Below are 21,236 nucleotides of genomic sequence, written 5' to 3'. Positions count from 1 at the left end.
TTTATCCTCTATAAACATTTAGTTGGATTATAATATAGTACCTTTTATGGTGGTATCACCAACTTCTTTCAGCTGGAGATAGCGTAGCATTAGCGAAAACTGCACAAGCTTGGCAAAAAAAGACCAAGAAATTAACATATTCACATTAAGACATGGTAAAATGAAGAAAGTCACCAAACAATGGAATTTATGAAAGAAAAAAAAACATACAGAAAGTCTGTATCTAAAAATCACAGTAAGTGAAAGTATGAAATCTACAAAAGCTTTTACTAGGAATAAAACCACCATAAGACCCAGCAATCCCACTCCTAGGCATATACTTTGAGGGAACCAAAATTGAAAAAGACACATGTATCCCATTGTTCATTGCAGGACTATTAACAATAGCTGGAACATGAAAGCAACCTAGATGTCCATTGACAGATGAATGGATAAAGAAGTTGTAGTACATATACACAACAGAAAATTACTCAACCATAAAAATGAATGCATTTGAGTCAGTTCTGATGAGGTGGATGAACCTAGAACCTATTATACAGAGTGAAATGAGTCATAAGAGAAAGATAAATATGACATTCTAATGCATATATATGGAATCTAGAAAAATTTACTGAAAAATTTATTTACAGGGAAGCAATGGAGGAAGAGACATAGAGAATAGACTTGTGGACATGGGGAGAAGAGAGGAGAGGGTAAGATGTATGGAAAGTGTAACATGGAAACTTACATTACCATATGTAAAATAAAATAGATAGCCAACAGGAATCTGCTGTATGGCTCAGGAAACTCAAGCAGGGGCTCTATATCAACCTAGAGGGGTGGGATGGGGAGGGAGATGGGAGGGAGGTTCAAAAGAGAGGGGATATGTGTGTACCTATGGCTGATTCATGTTGAGGTTCGACAGTAACCAACAAAATTCTGTAAAGCAATTATCCTTCAATAAAAAAAAAAATTAAAAAATCAACAGAAGGTTTTAGTAGCAAACTGGAAACAGGTGAGGCATGGATAGTGAGCCCAGAAGATAAGACAATAGAAAATATCATTACTGAATTACAGAGAGCTAAAAGAATGGAAAACAATGAAAAGAAAGAGACTCAAGGCACATGGTGAAAAAAATCTAAAAGATGCAATTACAGAAAGGGAGGCGCTTGCTGCCGAGTGCTGGTGAGGGTGTGGAACAGCGGAAATTCTCCTCCTCTGCTAGGGGGGATGTAAAATGGTATAGCCACTTTGGAAAATATCAACAGTTGCTTCAAGAGCTAACAATACATCTATCATATGGCCCAGCCATTTGCTTTCTATGTATACACCAAACAGAACTGTGTACATATGTGCACTAAATAGCGTGTACTAGAATGTCCAGAGGAGCTTTACTGATAACAGCCAAAAACTGTTTTTATTTCAGATTGATCAGCCACAGAATGGATAAAGGATCAAATAATTTTGCAGGAACAACAGTACAGCAGATGCTCATTGCAAGATACCCACTGTATTAAATAAAGCTTTCCAATAAAAAAAATCATATAATGAACACCATACTATTGAGTATTCATATAACAAACCTTTTTTGAACTCCTTTTATGTAGCTGGGGTTTTTCTGGGTGTTTGGGGACACAGAAATTGCATAATACACATTTCCTATCCTTGAAGGGCTTGTAGCCAGTAGTGTGGATACCCAAATTCTGCAAAGCTGTGGAAGCGGTATAAGTTTTGAAAGGTGCATTGTGTTCTTCAGGCTGATCTGGAAAAGGCATTGCCAGGTGGACACATCAGGCGGGACAGGGCACAGGTGCCAGATAAATGTGGCAGGTAACTACAGACACCTGGGAATGAAAGGCAACTGGAATTGGAGGGTGTGAGTAAGCTAACAGGTCACAGGCTGGGGACAAGGCAGAAAACGGAGCAAGGATGAGTTTGCCCTCATGTCTGTCAGTGGTAGAGCTGTCGGCATTTTGGGTGGGACAGTTCTGTATTGGGCAGATCTATCCCACACCCTGCAGGATGTTTCATCTCTCCACCTCTATCAGACAAATGACTTCAGTCCTGCCTCGTCTTGTGACAACTGAAAATGACTCTTCACATTTCCAAAGCAGTACAAGTCCACACCACGGGGAACCGAGAAAGGCACTCCTGGGTCACTGAGAATGTTTAACTTCTTGATCTCAGGGGTGGTTACAAGGCTGTGCTCTAAAATTCATTGAGCTATACTTTTCAAATGTGTACGCTTTCCTGGATAAATGTTATACTTTGATTTAAAAGTTTATAGAAAAAACTTATGGGCTTAAAGGAACACATAGAGGAAAATTTTTAATCTTAAATGAATATGTTGGGAACAATAAAAATTTGCTAGCTAAGCATCCTCCTCAAGAAGTTATAAACAGAACAACAAAGTGATTTCAAATAATAGGAGAAAGGTGAATGAAGAGACATTTTCTAAAAATATATACTTGACACATGAAACCAAAACACCATTGAAATAGGAAAGAGTCTATAGACCACTCAAACTTGATTAAAATAAAGTTAAAAGTGATATAGAATCAGGAGCAAGAAAGGGAACATAATCAACACATCCAGAGGAGATTTTTAAAGGACGAAAACACAAAGTGAATCTTCCAGTTAAATGTGGTAGACTGCCCACAAGCATTTAAGTCAGATTTTTTCCAAGACACAAAAATAGCAACCATAAACAAATGTTTATTTTGATATATAAACTCACCATGTGAACAAAGGATATGTTGTGAGAGCCCAACAGGTTTCTGGAAAGCAACCAAAAGACTGGGCACAGACCCAGGCGAGCAGACCAGAGAAGATCCAGCCCCTTGGCCCAGCAGAGTCCCTGAGGGGCACATTAAGATGAGAATTGGTATAAATATTGAGGGCTCACAGCTCTGGGTTATGGGAACTCAGCGTGGATGTGGGGTACCTCAGGATGGTTTGGTAGTGACAATAGGAAGTGAAGTCGCTCAATCTTGTCCAACTCTTTGGGACCCCATGGACTGTAGCCCACCAGGCTTTTACAGTCTGAGCCACCAGGGAAGCCCAGTGACAATAGAAACCTGGGGTCAAATGACTAGTTTAGATCCCTAGAAGACATTATTAATAGTGTTTTCAAGGTTTTAACTAAAAGAGTAAGTCAAGAAAAAGAAGTATATACATTTGAAGGGAGTCTGGTACTTCTCTGTGTATCACAGATAATTGAATCAGGAGAAATCACTATTGATATAGTTGTGAAGGTTTGGGTATGGGAAATGAGAAAGTGCAATAATTGATATAATTTTAGGGGGAGTGTTCCATGTCCCCATTTTCTGGGCCCAGGAGAGGTCAGAAAGTGAAATAACCCATATAAATGTAGTGTGTATAAACCCACACACTGCTCTGTGGTGGGTCTGAGTCCAGGCTGAGAGGGATCTATCTACTGTGGCCTTAGGTATCATGGTAATACCACTAGGTCTGACTGGCCTTGTAATTCATGGGGATCTTCTTGTGCAGCCCCCACAGCCAGGCCACCCCCTTCCCAGCTGCAGCAGGCACTCTCCATATCCCAGGGGGACTTGGAAAGCAGATGACTCCCAAGCAAGTGGCTGTGGACACAGGAAGGAGCAGAGGTCAGGAGAGAGGCCCAGCACCTGGAAGTATTTCATGCACCACCCAGCTTGGAATGATAAAATGGAGATGATGATAGTACTCACCTGGTACAGTGTTAGGCTGAGAAAATGAGCTGAAGAAAGTAAAGCACTTAGCACAGTGCCAGCTCATAAGGGCAGAATGCTAATAGTTGTTATTTCTGTTAGCACATGTCTGTGTGCTAAGTCGCTTCAGCCGTGTCCAACTCTTTTGGGACCCCATGGGCTGCAGTCTGTCTGGCTCCTTTGTCCATGGAATTCTCCAGGCAAAAGTACTGAAGTGGGTTGCCATTTCCTCCTCCAGGGGATCTTCCCCACCCAGGGATCAAATCCAAGTCTCTTACATCTCCTGCATTGACAGGCTGGTTCTTTACCACTAGCACCACCAGGGAAGCCCCCTTTCTTGGTGGCTCAGCATATTTCTATCCCTAACTAATCAGGATGCCCTAGAAAACCCGTCACACCCCTTTAGTATGCTCAGAGCCTAGCTCCAAACGCTCTGCACCAGTCATGACATAGCTACCATCTTCATCCCTATGTCATAAATGAAGAAGCGGAGAAATGCCGAGGATAAGGTCAAAGTGCTCAAGTTTACACGAACAACAAACGTTTGGTCTGTCCAAAGCTTGAACTTCTCAAAGGGAAGTGACCCGCCGCCAGTAAGCCAACAACTGCAAACACCCGTCGATTCGAAAGACACACACAAAAGGAAGCCCAAGTTTAGGCTGTGTTCTGGACCCGCCCTTTTCACCTATAATGGGCCAAAAGAAGCCGTAGTGGGCGGGGCATGTGGGGAACCTCTACAAACACCCCGCCCTCCACATAGAAGTACCTCTGGAAGTATTTCAGTGTTATTTTTCTGTTTATCTGTCTTACTGCCAGTACCACTATTGGCATTGCTGGAACTTCTGTATTACTGTAGCATCACTGATTACGTCTCTCATACCCTGTCCACCACACAGACCACCCCACAAGGTCCGCACACCATAGAGATTTCGGAGGTAACTCACGCTTAACTCTTGCATGAACGAAGAGCGAATATATCTCATTTGGTTAGTTCAACCTGAGCAGAGGGCCCAAATTTAGTGTTTCTAGTCCCAAGAATGAATTAGCAGTGGAGACTCCCATAACCTCAGTGTACCCGAGCACCGCCCTTATTGCCCCTCCAGGGCGAGACTGAGTGGAACCAGGTTGACCGATGGAGAGATGGGAAGGGCTGTGTTTTACAGAATTAGATGGGATTGCAGAGAACTCTAGCATGCAAGCAGGGAGAGGAGGAAAAGAAACGGACCAGTGGACACTGTGAGGGCTGTGTATGGAGCCCATAGGAAGCATACCTTACGCAGGGGCGGGGCTCAGTGGATTTCAAATGAGGGTGGAAGCGAGGGAGGCACAGGTGGAATACAAGGCAGGAATGAGGCCTAGAGTATGTGATGGGATGGAGACATGGATGCAGGACTATGTATATATAACGGCAAAGTGTATTCTCTGATTACAATGGAATTGGGTTATAAATCATAACAATAGATGGGAATAGCAAAGTGAATTATAATCCAATACTACATTATGTATTGAGGTGAGGTGAGAGATCCCACATAGGCCATCAGGGTGTGTGATCAGTCTTGTCTGACTCTTTGCAGCCCCATGGACTGCAGCCCACCAGGCTCCTCTTACCTGCCAGGCTCCTCTGTCCATGGAATATTACAGGCAAGACTACTGGAGTGGGTTGCCATTTCCTACTTCAAGGGATCTTCCCGACGCAGGGATTGAACCTGTTTTCTTATTAAGATCAAGACAAAGGCAAATATTTTCACTCTAGTCACTTCTATTCAACATTGTACTAAAGGTTTTAGCGAGTACAATAAGACAAGAAATAAATAAAATGGAAAGAAAGAAGCAAAACTACCATTTCTTACAGATGACATGATTGTCTATGTATAAAAGCTTACAAGATCAAAAATAGCTACTAGAACTTATAAATGAGCTTTGCAAGGTTATAGGATACAAAATCAACATGCAAAAGTCAATTGTATTTCTCTATCCTGGCAAATAACTATTGGAAACTTTAAAATAATTAATATCATTTAAAATAATATAGACATATGAAATACTTAGGGGTAAATTTAACAAAATGTGTAAAATTTGCTTATTAAAAACTAGGAAACACATCTGAGAGAAATGAAAGAAAACCTAAATAAATAGAAAGATATATCCTGTTCATGGATCTGAAAACTCAGTATTATTAAAATGTCAACTATTTCTAAATAGATCCATAGATTCGATTCAATCCCAATCAAAACCCAATCAGGCTTTTTATAATAACCAACAAGCTGATTCCAAAATTCATTTGGAAATATAAATGATTCATATATGCCTAAACAATTGTGGAAAAGAGTAAAGTTGGAGGACTTATACTATTTGACTTCAAGACTTATTATAAGCTACAGAAATCAGTGATGTTATGGTAATACAGAAGTTACAATGCCAATAGTGGTACTGGCAGTAAGACAGACAAACAGAAAAACAGAACTGAAGTACTTCCAGAGGGACTTCCCTGGTGGTCCAGTGGTTCGGACTCTGCACTCCCAATGCAGGGGTACTGGGTTTGATCCACGGTCAGAGAACTAGCTCACACTTGCCACAACTAAGAGTTTGGATGCCACAACTAAAGATTCTGCAAGGCACAACTAAGACCCGGTGCAGCCAAATAAATAAATAAGAACTGAAGTATTTCCAGAAATACATCCAATCAACTGATTTTCTTTTAACAGAAATGGCAAGGTAATTCAATGGTGGGAGGATAACTTTTTTTTAAACAAATGGTTCTGGAACAACTGGACAGCCATATGCAAAACAAAATGAACCTAAATCCTTTCTTAAGACCATATACAAAATTAAATCAAAATGGATAGAACTACATGTAAGAACCAATATTATAAAATGTCTAAAAGAAAGCATAGGATAAAATCTTAGTGACTTTAAAATTTGCAAAAATTTCTTAACAATGACTCATGAAAGAAAGTATAAATACATTGGGCTTAACTAAAATTAAAAACTTTTGCTCTTCTGTATTCAAATGAAAAGGCAAACTTGGGAGCAAATATTTGCAAAATATATATCCAACAAAGGACTTATATCTAGGATATATAAAGAGCTCTTACAATTGGGCAAAATAAAAGATACATCAACCAAGATGATATAGATTGTAAATAAGCACAATATGCTCCACAGCATTATAGGAAAATGTAAATTGAAGCCACAGTGAGATACCATATCATTCCCACAAAGATGGCTAAAATTTAAAAGGAATAATTATACCTAGTGAGGGCAAAGATATGAAGCAAACGGAACACTAACATACTGCTGGTGGGAATGTAAAATGGCTTGGCACTTTGGAAAACAGTTCAGTAATTTCTTAAATAGCTAAATACACACTCAACATATAACAAAACTATTCATTCTGAGGTATTCACACAAGAGAAATGAAAGCTATGTCCACACAAAGACTTGTATTGAAATGTTCATATCACTTTTATTTGTAACAGCCAAAAACTAGAAACACCATAGATTTCTATGAACACATGAATGGATAAACAAATCTGGTATATCTATACAATGAAATACCACTTAGCAGTAAAAAGTAATTAATATAGACACATGTAACAACAAAAATGAGTCACAAAATCATTATGCTGAATGAAAGAAGCCAAACAAAACAAGGATACCTACAATATGATTCCATATATGTAAAACTGTAGAAAATTCAAACTAACTTGTAATGAAAAACAGATCAGTGGTTGCCTGTGGATGGGGGGGATGGTGTAGGGAGGGAGAGACGGGTGTCAAAGGGTCATAAGGAAATTGTTAGGGGTAATGAATGTATTCATTGTTTTTATCGTAGTGATGGTTTTAAAGGTACATACATACGTCAAAATTCACTAAGTTGTACACTTTAAATAATTTCCATTTACTATATGTTATTATACCTCAATAAAGTTGTAAAATATATTCTGGAGACAGTGAGAGAAATTTGAAAATGGACTAGATATGCGATATCATATTAGATATCATATGAGAACTAGATTGATAATGATAATCTAGGTATGGGGGTGAATGTCCTTATTTTTAGGAGATGGATGCTCAAGTATTTGAGTGTAATGTTCTAATATCTGTAATTTGCCATCAATTACTCAGGAAAAAATTTACGTATACACTGTTGAATCTGGATGAAAGTTATGTGTGCTAATTGTACTGTTCTTTTGATGTTTGTACATGATTGAAAATTGACATAATTAAAATGTAGGGAAAACACAATATTGTTATATTGACTTATTGCCCATCCTCTTAGGAAGAGAGACATGATCTTTATTATCCTAGAATGTAAGTAAATCTTCTCTGTGAATGTCTCTAGGGAGGGAGACATTGTCTATCTTTATTGTCTTGAAATGTAAATAAATCTGAGCACACTGGCTATTAATGCCTAGACATTAAGAAACATGAGAGATTCATGGAGAAGAGCCAACCATAAACAACCAAAAAGAAAAATGATATGAAATGAATGTAGAGCAGTACGAAATGGATGGAGATGACAACGACATATTACATATGCATAACTGATGTCCATGAAGAAAAGATAGACCACATTAAAAAGTTAAGCAAAATCACACTTCCCTGAAATAAAAGGCTTGAATCATGATTGGAACAGCTCACTATAACCCAGTCAAAATCAGTTTACAAAAATCAAGACTAAGGCATACACCTGTAAAGATCCTTAACTTCAAGCATAAAAAAAGAATCACATGGCAGAAAATACAAGAAAAATAGCAGATTAATCTAAGACTTCTCAATGGCACCACTCAATTTTAGAAGAGTGATTTTTATCAAGTTCTCAGGAAAAGAAAGTGTAATGTTAATAATCAGAGTTCATTTGGGGAAGTGGATTCATTATGAGTATAATGAAATAAGGAATTTTAAAATATGAATTAGATCATGCACAACTGTGGGAGCAGCTGGGCAAGTAAAGGTATGGAAGGGGAAGTTGAAAGATTAGAGAGGCCATGAAACCAGCCTTTTGAAACACTGGCATGGGTGGATAAGTCAGTGCTTGCAAGAAAATCTGAGAAGCCAGGCACATTCAGCTGCTTAAGTAAGACTGTGAAAGGGGAGCTGATGAAGTCTATGAAGAGCTTTTGCCTTTGTGGGCTGCAGCCAGGCATCAAGTGGCAGGCTGAAGGTCACTGTAGGTCAACAGGGCTGGGAGACGAGTGAAAGTTGCTCAGTCTTGTCTGACTCTTTGCCAGACCATGGACTATACAGCTCCATGGAATTCTCCAGGCCAGAATACTGGAGTGGGTAGCCGTTCCCTTCTCCAGGGAATCTTCCCAACCCAGGGATCGAACCTGGGTCTCCAGATTGCAGGCGGATTCTTTACCATCTGAGCCACCAGGGAAGTCGAAGAGTACTGGAGTGGGTATCCTATCCTTTCTCCAGCAGATCTTCCCAACCCAGGAATCAAACTGGGGTCTCCTGCATTACAGGCGGATTCTTTACCAGCTGAGCTACCAGAGAAGCCCTGGCTGAGAGACAGAAAGGGCTGAATACAGAGTGGAAGAGAGTGAAGAAATGTTAAAACCTAGGTATCTCTGCATTGGTCCTTCTCTGAATCTAATTTCAAACTTTTGGAGTAATGGTTGCTCCATTTTGACCTCCCAAATCTCATTCAATTTCTACTTTTGGCTGACTCTAACTTAGAATCACAAAGGACTCTTGGAAACACATTTCTCAGTATAACCTAGACAACAATAGAGTAATGCAGCCCAATAGCCTAATATTTTTTTCTACTGGAAAAATTTTGTGGTGAAGTAACACCACCTGAATTCAGAAATCCCTTCAAATTTGCTCAGTTGTTTTCTTTAAATTCACTTCTAAATAACACCAAAGGTAATAATGACCTCCTTGTCACAAATCCAAGAACCAGTTTTCCATCCTCATGTGAATTGACCTTTAGTCTGGAAAGTTCCTCCACTGAAACATTCCTTGGAAACACTCTGTTGTCTATGAGTCACTTTCTCATCTGGTATGTTTTCTTCTCTCCAGCTGCTCCTTCCCATTATCCTCTATACATGAATCTTTCTTAGCCCAGCCCTCAAAAGGTGGTAACAAACCTTGGTCCTTGGCCTGCTTTTCCTGTTACTCTAAACATTTTCTTTAGGTAGTTGGAGACTAAGACACCACAAATAAGCCCTCAAATTCTGCCCAATCATAGAGAATGGTAGGGGGACATGGCAGACTCAGGAAGTGGTGTGTATCTAGTATTCATCAAGAATTCCCACGCATAAGTACTAAGTGCTTTATATAGACAAATGCATTAATTTATTATGAATAACTGTGTACCCCCAAAGATATGTTGAAGGGCTTCCCCAGTGGCTCAGCAGTAAAGATTCCACCTGAAATGCAGAAGACACAGGTTTGATCCCTGGGTCGGGATGATCCCCTGGAGGAGGAAATGGCAACCCACTCCCGTATTCTTGCCTGGAGAATCCTGTAGACAGAGGAGCCTGATGGGCTACAGTCCATTCAGTTCAGTTCAGTTCAGTCGTGCAGTCGTGTCTGACTCTTTGCAACCGAGTGAATCGCAGCACGCCAAGCCTCCCTGTCCATCACCAATTCCCGGAGTTCACTCAAACTCATGTCCATCGAGTTGGTGATGCCATCCAGCCATCTCATTCTCTGTCGTCCCCGTCTCCTCCCGCCCCCAATCCCTCCCAGCATCAGACTCTTTTCCAGTGAGTCAACTTGTCGCATGAGGTGGCCAAAGTATTGGAGTTTCAGCTTCAGCATCAGTCCTTCCAATGAACACCCAGGATTGATCTCCTTTAGAATGGACTGGTTGGATCTCCTTGCAGTCCAAGGGACTCTCAAGAGTCTTCTCCAGCACCACAGTTCAAAAGCATCAATTCTTCGGCGATCAGCTTTCTTCACAGTCCAACTCTCACATCCATACATGACCACGGGAAAAAACATAGCCTTGACAAGACGAAACTTGGTTGGCAAAGTAATGTCTCTGCTTTTTAACATGCTATCTAGGCTGGTCATAACTTTCCTTCCAAGGAGTAAGCATCTTTTAATTTCCTGGCTGCAATCAGCATCTGCAGTGATTTTGGAGCCCAAAAAAATAAAGTCTGACACTGTTTCCACTGTTTCCCCATCTATTTCCCATGAAGTGATGGGACCAGATGCCATGATCTTCGTTTTCTGAATGTTGAACTTCAAGCCAACCTTTTCACTCTCCTCTTTCACTTTCCTCAAGAGGCTTTTGAGTTCCTCTTCACTTTCTGCCATAAGGGTAGTGTCATCTGCATATGTGAGGTGATTGATATTTCTCCCAGCAATATTGATTCCAGCTTGTGCTTCTTCAAGCCCAGCGTTCCTCATGATGTACTCTGCATATAAGTTAAATAAGCAGGGTGACAATATACAACCTTGATGTACTCCTTTTCCTATTTGGAACCAGCCTGTTGTTCCATGTCCAGTTCTAACTGTTGCTTCCTGACCTGCATACAGGTTTCTCAAGAGGCAGGTCAGGTGGTCTGGGATTCCCATCTCTTTCAGAATGTTCCACAGTTTATTGTGATCCACATAGTCAAAGGCTTTCGCATAGTCAATGAAGCAGAAATAGATGTTTTTCTGAAACTCTCTTGCTTTCTCCATGATCCAGCGAATGTTGGCAATTTGATCTCTGGTGCCTCTGCCTTTTCTAAAACCTGCTTGAACATCTGGAAGTTCACAGTTCACATATTGCTGAAGCCTGGCTTGGAGAATTTTGAGCATGACTTTACTAGCGTGTGATATGAGTACGATTGTGCAGTAGTTTGAGCATTCTTTGGCATTGCCTTTCTTTGGGATTGGAATGAAGACTGACCTTTTCCAGTCCTGTGGCCACTGCTGAGTTTTCCAAATTTGCTGTCATATTGAGTGCAGCACTTTCACAGCATCATCTTTCAGGATTTGAAATAGCTCCACTGGAATTCCATCACCTCCACTAGCTTTGTTTGTAGTGATGCTCTCTAAGGCCCACTTGACTTTACATTCCAAGATGTCTGGCTCCAGATGAGTGATCACGCCATCATGATTATCTTGGTCATGAAGATCTTTTTTGTACAGTTCTTCTGTATATTCTTGCCACCTCTTAACACAACTGAAGTGACTTAACAGTAGCAACAGAAAGGATACATTGAAGTCCTAACTGCCAGTACCTCAGAATGTGAATTCACTTGATAATAGTCTTTACAGAAGTAATCAAGTTAAAATGAGGTGATTAGGGTAGGCCTAATACAGTATGACTGTATTCTTATAGAAAAGGCAAAGTTAGACACAGAGACAGACATGCAGAGGGAACACGACATGGAGACACTCAGGAAGAAAATGGCTGTGTGACTGGAGTGATGTATCCACAAGCCAAAGAATACTTGAGACTACCAGAAGTTAGGAGAGAAGCAGGAAACAATTCCTTCTCTAGTGCTTTCAGAGGAAGTGTGGCCCTGCTGACACCTTGCTTTCAGACTTCTTGCCTCACAATACATTTCTGCTGAAGCCACTCAGTTTGTGGAACTATATTATAATAGCCCTAGGAAGTTTATACTCATCTCACGTTGAATCTAGGAGATATGTACTACTGTTAACATCTTTTACAGCTGAATAAATCAGTACAGACAGATTACTAACTTGCTCAAGGTCACAGAGCTAGTAACTGGTAGAGTCAGGATTGAAACCCTAGCCATTGGTTCCTGAGCCTATCTACACAGCCATTATGCAAACTGCCTCTTAATATTTTGAACAGCATTGCTAAGTTGAAAAAGGGGTATATAAACAAATCTTAATATGCAAATAGTTGAATAAGTTATTGCATATCCACCCTGCAAACTATAATGCAATTATTAAAAAAAGTTATTATTCAGTAATAAAGCAAGCAGAGATAACTGTGTGACATGATCCCATATTTGAAAGTCAAGGAAGAAAACAATCCTTATATAGCTGATTATAAGCATGTAACATATGTATATCTATATATAATTTATATGAGCACAGATTAAAACGTGAAAGCATTCATAGTAGTTAATTAGCATTGGTTATCTGTTCTGGATAAATAGTGGAGGAAAGTCAGTAAATAATAAATGTATTAGGTAGCTTTTTCTGGGTAACAAGCCTCCCAAAACTTAGTGGCTTAAAACAGTAAACATTTTAATCAATGATTGTGTGAGTTGTTTGGGATCAGTGGGGTCGATGGCAGACCTTTTACTAGTCTAGAAACAGATTGCCCTAAAATTCAGCAGCTTAAAACATTTACTCTCTTGTGGTTTCCATGGGTCAGGAATTCAGGTGAGGCTCAGATGTGTGCCTTTGGCTGAAGGTCTTTCATGAAGTTGCAAACTGTCAGCTAAGGCTATGGTCATATTTGAAGACTAGATTAGGAGAATATGCTCCCAAACTCACCCACATAGGTCTTTCCATAGAGCTGCCTCATGCTTCCCCTAAGGTGAACCAACTGAGAGTGCTGCTGCTGCTGCTGCTAAGTCACTTCAGTCGTGTCCGACTCTGTGTGACCCCATAGACGGAAGCCTACCAGGCTCCCCCGTCCCTGGGATTCTCCAGGCAAGAACACTGGAGTGGGTTGCCATTTTCTTCTCCAATGTGTGAAAGTGAAAAGTGAAAGTGAAGTCGCTCAGTCGTGTCTGACCCTTAGCGACCCCACGGACTGCAGTCCACCAGGCTCCTCCATCCATGGGATTTTCTAGGCAATAGTACTGGACTGAGAGTGAGAGCATCCAAAATGGAAGCCCCAGTCTTTCTGTAACCTGATCTTGGAAGTGACATTCCATTACCTCTGCCTCATTCTATTCACTAGAACCAAGTCATTAACATGGTGCAAACTCATCGGAACAGAATTATACAAAGGTGTAGATACCAAGAGGTGGGGATCATGATGCAAGGTCATCTCAGAGGCTGCTGACCACAGTCGGCCTGACCATGGTTACATGGATAGAATGGCTTCATTCACATATCTTGCAGATGAAATCTAGTCGGTTTCAGTTCACTTCAGTTCAGTTCGGCTTAGGATACCTCAATTGGGATGGTTCATCTCTGTTCCACTGCTGCTCCATAAGGTCTCTCATAACATAACTCAGACTTTTCCATACTTGGGCTCAGGATTTCAAAGAACAGCAATAGTGGGCAAACCTCAATGTGCAAGTACTTCTCAAGCCTCTGCTAGTGTCATATTGGCTAATATCCCGTTGACCAAAGAAATGGCCAAATCCAGTTTTAAGGGCTGGAGAAATGGACTCTACCTCTTGGTTAAAGTGGTAAAGTCATGTGGAAAGGGGGCATATATTCTGATAGTAGCGGCCAAAGGAGACCACCCAGACTTCTGGATTCTGGTTAGAATGCAGACTCTTGGAAAGAGCTTAGCTCCCATTCTTACAATTAGAAAAAATCCAGGTAATCTACAAAATCATAACTTTCCTTGAATTCATCAGGGAGTTAATGTCATAGGGGAACAAACTAGCTTGATATATAAGATAAATGCCTCAAAGAAGGCAGGAAGTTATCACTGGGTTATCTGCGGCAGAGCAGGAAAGAAGACGAGTCCACCACACTAGAAGTAAGAATTCAGCAAGAATCTTAAATAAAGTTCTAAAAGTTGAGTGTGGGATAATGTGAGAATATCAGAGCTCTGAGAGCGGGAGACATAGGCCCCCACTTTCAGATTCTTCTCCATAGACCTCCACTGGTTGCTCATAACAAACATCAAGGGTAGGGTGGGAGACTACAGAAAGCCTCTCTCAGTGGTGTAGGCCTCTAGGGGCACAGCGGCTGATACAGAAATGGCCAAAGCCCTGATGGGACCCTACTCCCTCACAGAATAAAAATCTTAAGCCACTGGGTGAAGTGCAGCAAGCCTTGTTGCCCCCAAGACATAGGTAAAGATCTACTGTAGCTAGAGGAAAGGAAAAGGGAAGGGGAGGAAACCTTCCTAGGTTCAGACCATTTAAAACCTTATATTAATACTAATGGGAGGGGCAGGATCACTGAAAAAGCTTCACCTTCCAAGATCTAGGGATATAGGGCCTGTCTAAGACTGAGGGTGACTCCAGACAACTCCTGCCCTCCCACTCATCAGGTCACCAAGACCCAGGTAATATTAAAAGTCTGCTACTAAGGGAGAGGCAAGAGCATAGAGAGAGAGCCTCTCCACAGTGTAAGCACGTTAAGAAAGGCCTAAAGGCAAGGGTGGTGCAGGAATACTGAAAAAAATTATCTGTAAAACCAGTGCCTACTGGAAGCACAAGGTAACACTAGAGAAATTTGAAGTCATTGATACATTGCAGGTAAAGAGAGCAACAACAACACCTAAACACCAGAACAAATCCTGACTAGCTGCCCTCAATTCCTCTATGCCAATGACCTATAAGGAAAGTAACATGTCTACTCCCAGGAATTAAATATTTACCTCAGTTTCTACTATCCTACATATAACATCTGACATTCAGCCAAATATTACATGCAAAACAGAAAGAATAAACAATCCACTGTCAAGAGACAAAGCAATCAACAGATCCAGATTCAGTTGATTTAGTTGTTGAAACTATCAAACAAGGAGTTTAAAATAACAATGATTAGTATCTTAAAGAGGGTAGTGGAAAATGTAAACAACAGGTATGAACATGTGGGGAATTTCAGCAGAGAGGAAAGCTCTTTCAAATTCCAATGGACAATCTAGAAATAAAAAGAAAACATAACTGAGATAAAGATTGCCTTCAATGGGTTCATCAGTATATCTGACAGAGCCAGGGTAGAGGTTAAAATCAGTGACCTTGAAGATCCGTTCCGTTCTGTCGCTCAGTCGTGTCCAACTCTATGCGACCCCGTGGACTATAGCCTACCAGGCTTCTCCATCCATGGGATTCTCCAGGCAAGAATACTGGAGTGGGTTACCGTTTCCTTCTCCAGGGGATCTTCCTGACCCAGGGATCGAACCTGGGTCTCCCGCATTGGAGGCAGATGCTTTAACCTCTGAGCCACCAGGGGACCTTGAAGATAGGTTAATAGAAATTATCCCAACTGAACCACAAAGCAAAATAATGACTGAAAACAGGCATACATATAGGGATGGAAAATTGTAGTATTTTCTATCACAGTCTCTCTTCCAATAATAAATTATTTACATTATCACACCAGGCAAAATATATTCACCCCCATTCCAAGACCTCCAAACATTTATCCTATATTAAAACATCAGGCTCAAATCCAAGACCTTAAGACTTCTCTATCAGATTCAGATATGGCTGAGGCTCCTTGGGTGCAGATTCTCAGTTTTTTATCCAGAGACCTGTGAACTAAATGACAAGTTATATGACCACCCCCCTAACCCAACACACACATACTCACACATGGGCATACACATAAATATAAATACAATAGTGAGATAGGGACAGGATAACTGTAACAGATACTTCCATTCAAAAAGGGAAGGAAAAAGAGGCATATATCAATCACTGTTCAATAACAATTCTGAAATCCCACAGAGCAAATCCTGTCAGGTCTCTGCTCCAGGGGCAAAAAATGTTTCTTGTTTAGGTCATAGTTCTGCCTGGAAATGGCTTCCCAGTCCATTTTAGTACATTGTTCTTGGATCTCTCTGAGACAGCCTTCTTTTCCCATAAGAAATGGCCCATGTTTGCAGCTGAGTAACTTTCACAGCTTGTTTCCTGCTCACAGAAGTTAAGACAGGGGAGTCCATTTTTCACTTTGGACTTTTTCAGTCCTTTAAGTTCAACCTGGAGGTAGTTTTGTTAGTAAAACTCTGTTTAAAATGTTGCAAGTTTTCTATGAATCTGGTTTGTATTTACTCTATGTCCCAAATGCAACATCAACAATTCTTTTTAAGATGGGCCCCTGTCTACTTTGAAGTGAGTCAGGCTATTGGGACACTGTCGAGAAGATTTTAGGAGCTGTTTAGCTTAGCTGACAGGGTCTCCCAAACACCAACTTAAATATTTTACACATTTTAACAAAGGGTCTTAGAGCCACATCTATGATTTGATCTCTACTCTGGAGGTCACTTTATCATCTTGAGAATATTTTGATGGCTGGAGAGACTGGAGATGTGAAGCAGTTATTTTCCAACTCAGCCAAGTCCTGTTTTTTGGGGTGTTTCTTCTGAACTCTGATTGCAAATGGAACAGTTATTTACTTAGTTTATATTTTACTTCTTGCATTTTATCATATGCAGCTAAAAGAAGCAAACAGATACTTCAACATATTGTTGGAAATCTCTTTAGCCAGATCCACAAGTTCACTTGGTATATTCTCTATCTTTCCACAGAGCATGGTAGCTGTTTTGCTATTTTTTCCCTCACTAGACAACATGGACTGCCATCTTCTGCAAACTTTCTTAACAGTTTTCCTCATTGCTTTTCCAGTCTCCACCTGTTGCCCAGGCCCAAAGCTGATGCCACAAACATGTTTTATATTTTGATACAACACCCCCAGTAGATGTACACTTTTATGTATTACTCAGCATTTGCTGTGTAACAGACCACACCAAACTTAGTAGCTTAAAACAATAATCATTTTTTCTATCTCATAATTCTCCAGGTTGGTTGGGATGACTGGTGTGGCTCTTCTGGTGTGGGCTGGCATGGCTGGGGCTGGAGGTTGAAGAAGGGCTTACTTCCACATCTGGCATTTGGTCTAAGCGACTTCATCTGGGTTGGTTCATCTCTGTTCCACATGGTTTCACATCCCTTAGTAATCTGAGCTTCTTCACATGAAGGTCTCAGAATTCAAAAGAGCGGCAAGAAAGAGTAAGTCTCAAGGTAGGCTTTTCACACCTCTCCAGCATCTTCTTGAATCTCTTTGTTAATGTATATTGGTCCAAGCAATTCTCATGGCCAAACTCAGAGTCAAGGAGTAGAGAAGGAGCTCTGCCTCTTAATAAGAGAAACAACAGTAATATTACAAAGAGGGGTGCATAAAAGGATGGGAAAGAGCTGTGGTTATTTTTGCACTGTACCACAATGAAGGAAGATAAAAATATGATGTCATGGAAATCAACATGTATGACAGGATTATATTTATGTGTTTATGTAAAATTATATCAGCAGATGATTGTATGTATAAAACCATAATGACTTTAAAACTGTGGATTCACATGAGCAAAATATTCAGTAGCAATATATTTGATAGACACAAATACATTAAACTAAAAAAAAAGAATTTCACCTCAATTATTCCTCCCATTTGCAATGTGTTTTGCTACAAACAGATCTGAGAGCAGGTCTATACATCAAATGTATTATTTTATTGTCCTACCTTTCATTTTGTTGTCACTTTAAATTGCTCAATGCAACACAATAAACATTACTGTCATTTATATCATTTTCATGCTTTATCTATAAAGAATTTGGTAATAATTTGCCTTATAATACTTTCTACAGGAAGGCTTTTCCTAATACCTCAAACTGATAATATTTTCCCCATTATGAATTCAATTATTTTATGAGACTTTACAAATATAGAAATTGCTCATCATTCAATGCATTCTTAGAGGATCTCTTCTGAGTAATTTTTCTCATCTCAGGTGAAAGAGCCTGACAAATTCTTTTTATTATGCAATGCATTCAATATATGATCTATCTTGGTTGAATTTTATAACACACACTTAGACCTGATTTCTGTGATAAGGCTTTCTCATTTTCAAGAAACAGGGATACTTTCAAGTATGAATATTGCGATGCATACTCAGAACTGATTTCTGAGTGAAGCCTTTTCCACAGTCACTACATTTATAGGGTTTATCTCCAGTATGAATTGTCTGGTGTTTATTGAAATTTGACCTGTCTGTGAAGGCTTTCCCACATTCTGCACATATATATGGTTTCTCTCCTGTGTGAATTCGCTGATGTACTTTAAGGTGTGGTTTCTTTGAGAAGGATTTCTCACAGTCAGAACATTTATAAGGCTTCTCTGTAGTATGGATTCTCTGATGTGTAAGTAACTCTGACTTCTGGATGAAAGCCCTCCCACAATCAGCACAAACATAGGGTTTTTCTCCAGTATGAATAGTCTGGTGTTTATTGAAATTTGATCTATCTGTGAAGGCTTTCCCACATTCAGCACATATATAAGACTTCTCTCCAGTGTGAGATTTCTGGTGAGTATTCAGATTTGACCTGTTGGTAAAGGCCTTACCACAGTCAGTGCATATGTAGGGTTTCTCTCCTGTGTGAATTCGCTTATGCATCTGGAGTTGTGACTTAGAAGGGAAAGATTTCCCACAGTCACTGCATTCATAAGGCTTCTCTCCAGTATGAATTCTTTGATGTGCAATCAAGTGTGCCTTTTGGATGAAGGCCTGCCCACATTCAGTACATATATAGGATCTCTCTCCTGAATGAATTCTCTGATGCATTCTGAGTGTTGATTTTTGGGTAAAGGCCTTCCCACACTCAGTGCACTTATGGTGTCTCTCTCCAGTATGAATTTTCTGATGTACACTGAGGGCTGAGTTCAGGGAGAAGCCTTTCCCACATTCACTGCATTCATAAAGTTTTTCTCCAGTATGGGTTGTCTGATGCCTTAGGAGAGATGACACTTGGAAAAATGATTTTCCACATTCATGACATTTATAGGGTTTTTCTCTAGTATGAATTTTCTCATGCATAATTAATTCTGAATTCTGGATGAATGCCTTTCCACACTCAGAACATATATATAGCTTTTCATCTCTATGAACTCTCAAATAAATACTGAGTAGTGGCTTCTGTGTAAAAACATTTACACATTTCCTAAGTTCATGAGGTTTATCCATAGTATGAATTCTCTGAGGTGCAAAGAGTTGTGACCTCTGGGTGAAGATCTTCCCAAGTTCAGTACACCTATTTGCTTTTTCCCCAACAGGAAATTTCAGATTGTGACTGAGTGCTTGTTTGAAACTGAAGACTTTTCCACACTGATTGCTGTCACAGAATTTCACTCCAGTATGTGTATTTTCATGGTTAGTATAAGAAGAGCTCTGCGTGAAAACTTGACCGTGTCCAATAATTTTATCAAAGTTCTTCATTGCCTTGCTTTCACTATGAATATGTACATCTAAATTATGCTTTAAATTCTTTCCAGATGAGTTACGTTTATGGGGTCTTTTCTGTGAAGGAATACAATTTGGGCCTGGATGAATAAGTTTTCCACTGTTTTTATATTCATAATCCCACTCTGTATTCAATATTTTCTTATTGATGAAAGCAGCATGACTCAGAGGTTTGTTCTGCTTTTCCTGGTAACTTTTTATCTGTTCAGTATCTTGCCACAGTACTTCTAAAATGGAATACAATGAATCATCTTTTGCATCTTCACCTTCCATTTCACCATGAAATGAAACTTTTCCAGAAATTCTTTTTTGTAAGGTTTTAATCCCAAACTTGCCATCTAAAAAGAGAAAAAAAAATGACACAAAGAATACATAGCAGAAGATTAAGAGGTACACTTAAGCTAATCCAAACTGGTCACAGAGAAACCAGTAAATCTGATGATGATGATGATGATGATGACAATAACAGAAAATACATAAGTAGCACTTATTATGTGCCAAGCTCTTACATGATTCGGTGGTACAGGCATTGTTTTACAAAATACATACATATGAACTCATTTAATCCTTTCAAAAGCCCTATGAGGTATCTTATCCACCACTGTAGATAAAGAAAGTGAAGTTCAGAATAATTACACATATATTCGGTATTGGAGATTGGAGTTCAACATAAGCAATTTAGCTCTATTTTGGTAGGGGATATCAAGTAAGGTGGACTGAAGATTAAACAGAGAAGGGTTTTAAGGGGAAACATCTATGGAGAGCCTAGGCTTGAATGGGTAACTCAGAGTCTAAGTCCTCATTAGCTTTCCATTCTAAATCCTCACTAATCTCACTGCTTCTTGCTTATCAGCATCAACATCAAATTAATGTGATAAAAATAGTTAAGTTTGCTAAGAGAGTAGATCCTACAAGTTCTCATCACAAAGAAAATCTCTTCCTTTTCATTTTTGTATCTATATAATATGATGTTAACTAAACTTACTGTGGCAATCATTCCACAATTATGTATGTCAAGTTATTATGCTGTACACCTTAAACTTATACAATGCTGTATGTCAGTTATATATCAATAAAACTAAAAAAGTAATTTATTCATGTCTATAGGAAAAATACTGTGGTCATAGCCATTTTGACCTATATAAACAATAAACGGATGTCTGTACTTCAACTCTCCATCCAAGTGTAACTGTTTCCTTGGAAATAAAATTAAATATATTTAATATGAAGTACAAAATGAGAGTGATGAAAAGTCATCTCTGGTAGAGTGAAAGCTGACCACTAGAATCTGTTTCACCATTCTTTTGCATTAATGGATTAGTAGCCAGGAATATGGCTGCCCAGTCATATAACATTTCTCAGCCCCCTTTGAAAATTGCTGTGACCATGTGACAATGTTCTCAACAGAATATGAGAGAAAACACTGGGTGCCACCTTCAAACCAAAGCATTGAAACAGTAGGTATA

General features: G+C 39.7%; 1 protein-coding gene and 1 pseudogene across 3 annotated transcripts in view; one reads left to right on the top strand and one right to left on the bottom strand.

The window, feature by feature from the left end:
• The window catches only part of LOC129563893 (protein fem-1 homolog A-like), a 247,313-nt pseudogene that overhangs the window by 35,960 nt on the left and 190,117 nt on the right, over positions 1-21,236 (top strand).
• The window catches only part of ZNF81 (zinc finger protein 81), a 134,412-nt gene continuing 120,300 nt past the window's right edge, over positions 7,125-21,236 (bottom strand). For 2 of the 3 annotated variants that reach the window (XM_055393778.2, XM_055393777.2), the window contains one exon: positions 7,125-20,108. In XM_055393778.2, the coding sequence (XP_055249753.2) occupies positions 18,400-20,108 (1,709 nt within the window). In that variant the 3' untranslated portion in view covers positions 7,125-18,399. The remainder of the gene's footprint in view (positions 20,109-21,236) is intronic. The other variant, XR_016036963.1, reaches the window with a different exon arrangement.

Source organism: Moschus berezovskii, chromosome X (assembly GCF_049115385.1).
Source record: "Moschus berezovskii isolate FMDL1 chromosome X, NW_MosBer_1.0, whole genome shotgun sequence".
In the NCBI taxonomy this organism is placed as follows: domain Eukaryota; kingdom Metazoa; phylum Chordata; class Mammalia; order Artiodactyla; family Moschidae; genus Moschus; species Moschus berezovskii.
Note: the sequence above shows the minus strand (reverse complement) of the source record. Positions and strands in the feature narration are given on the sequence as shown.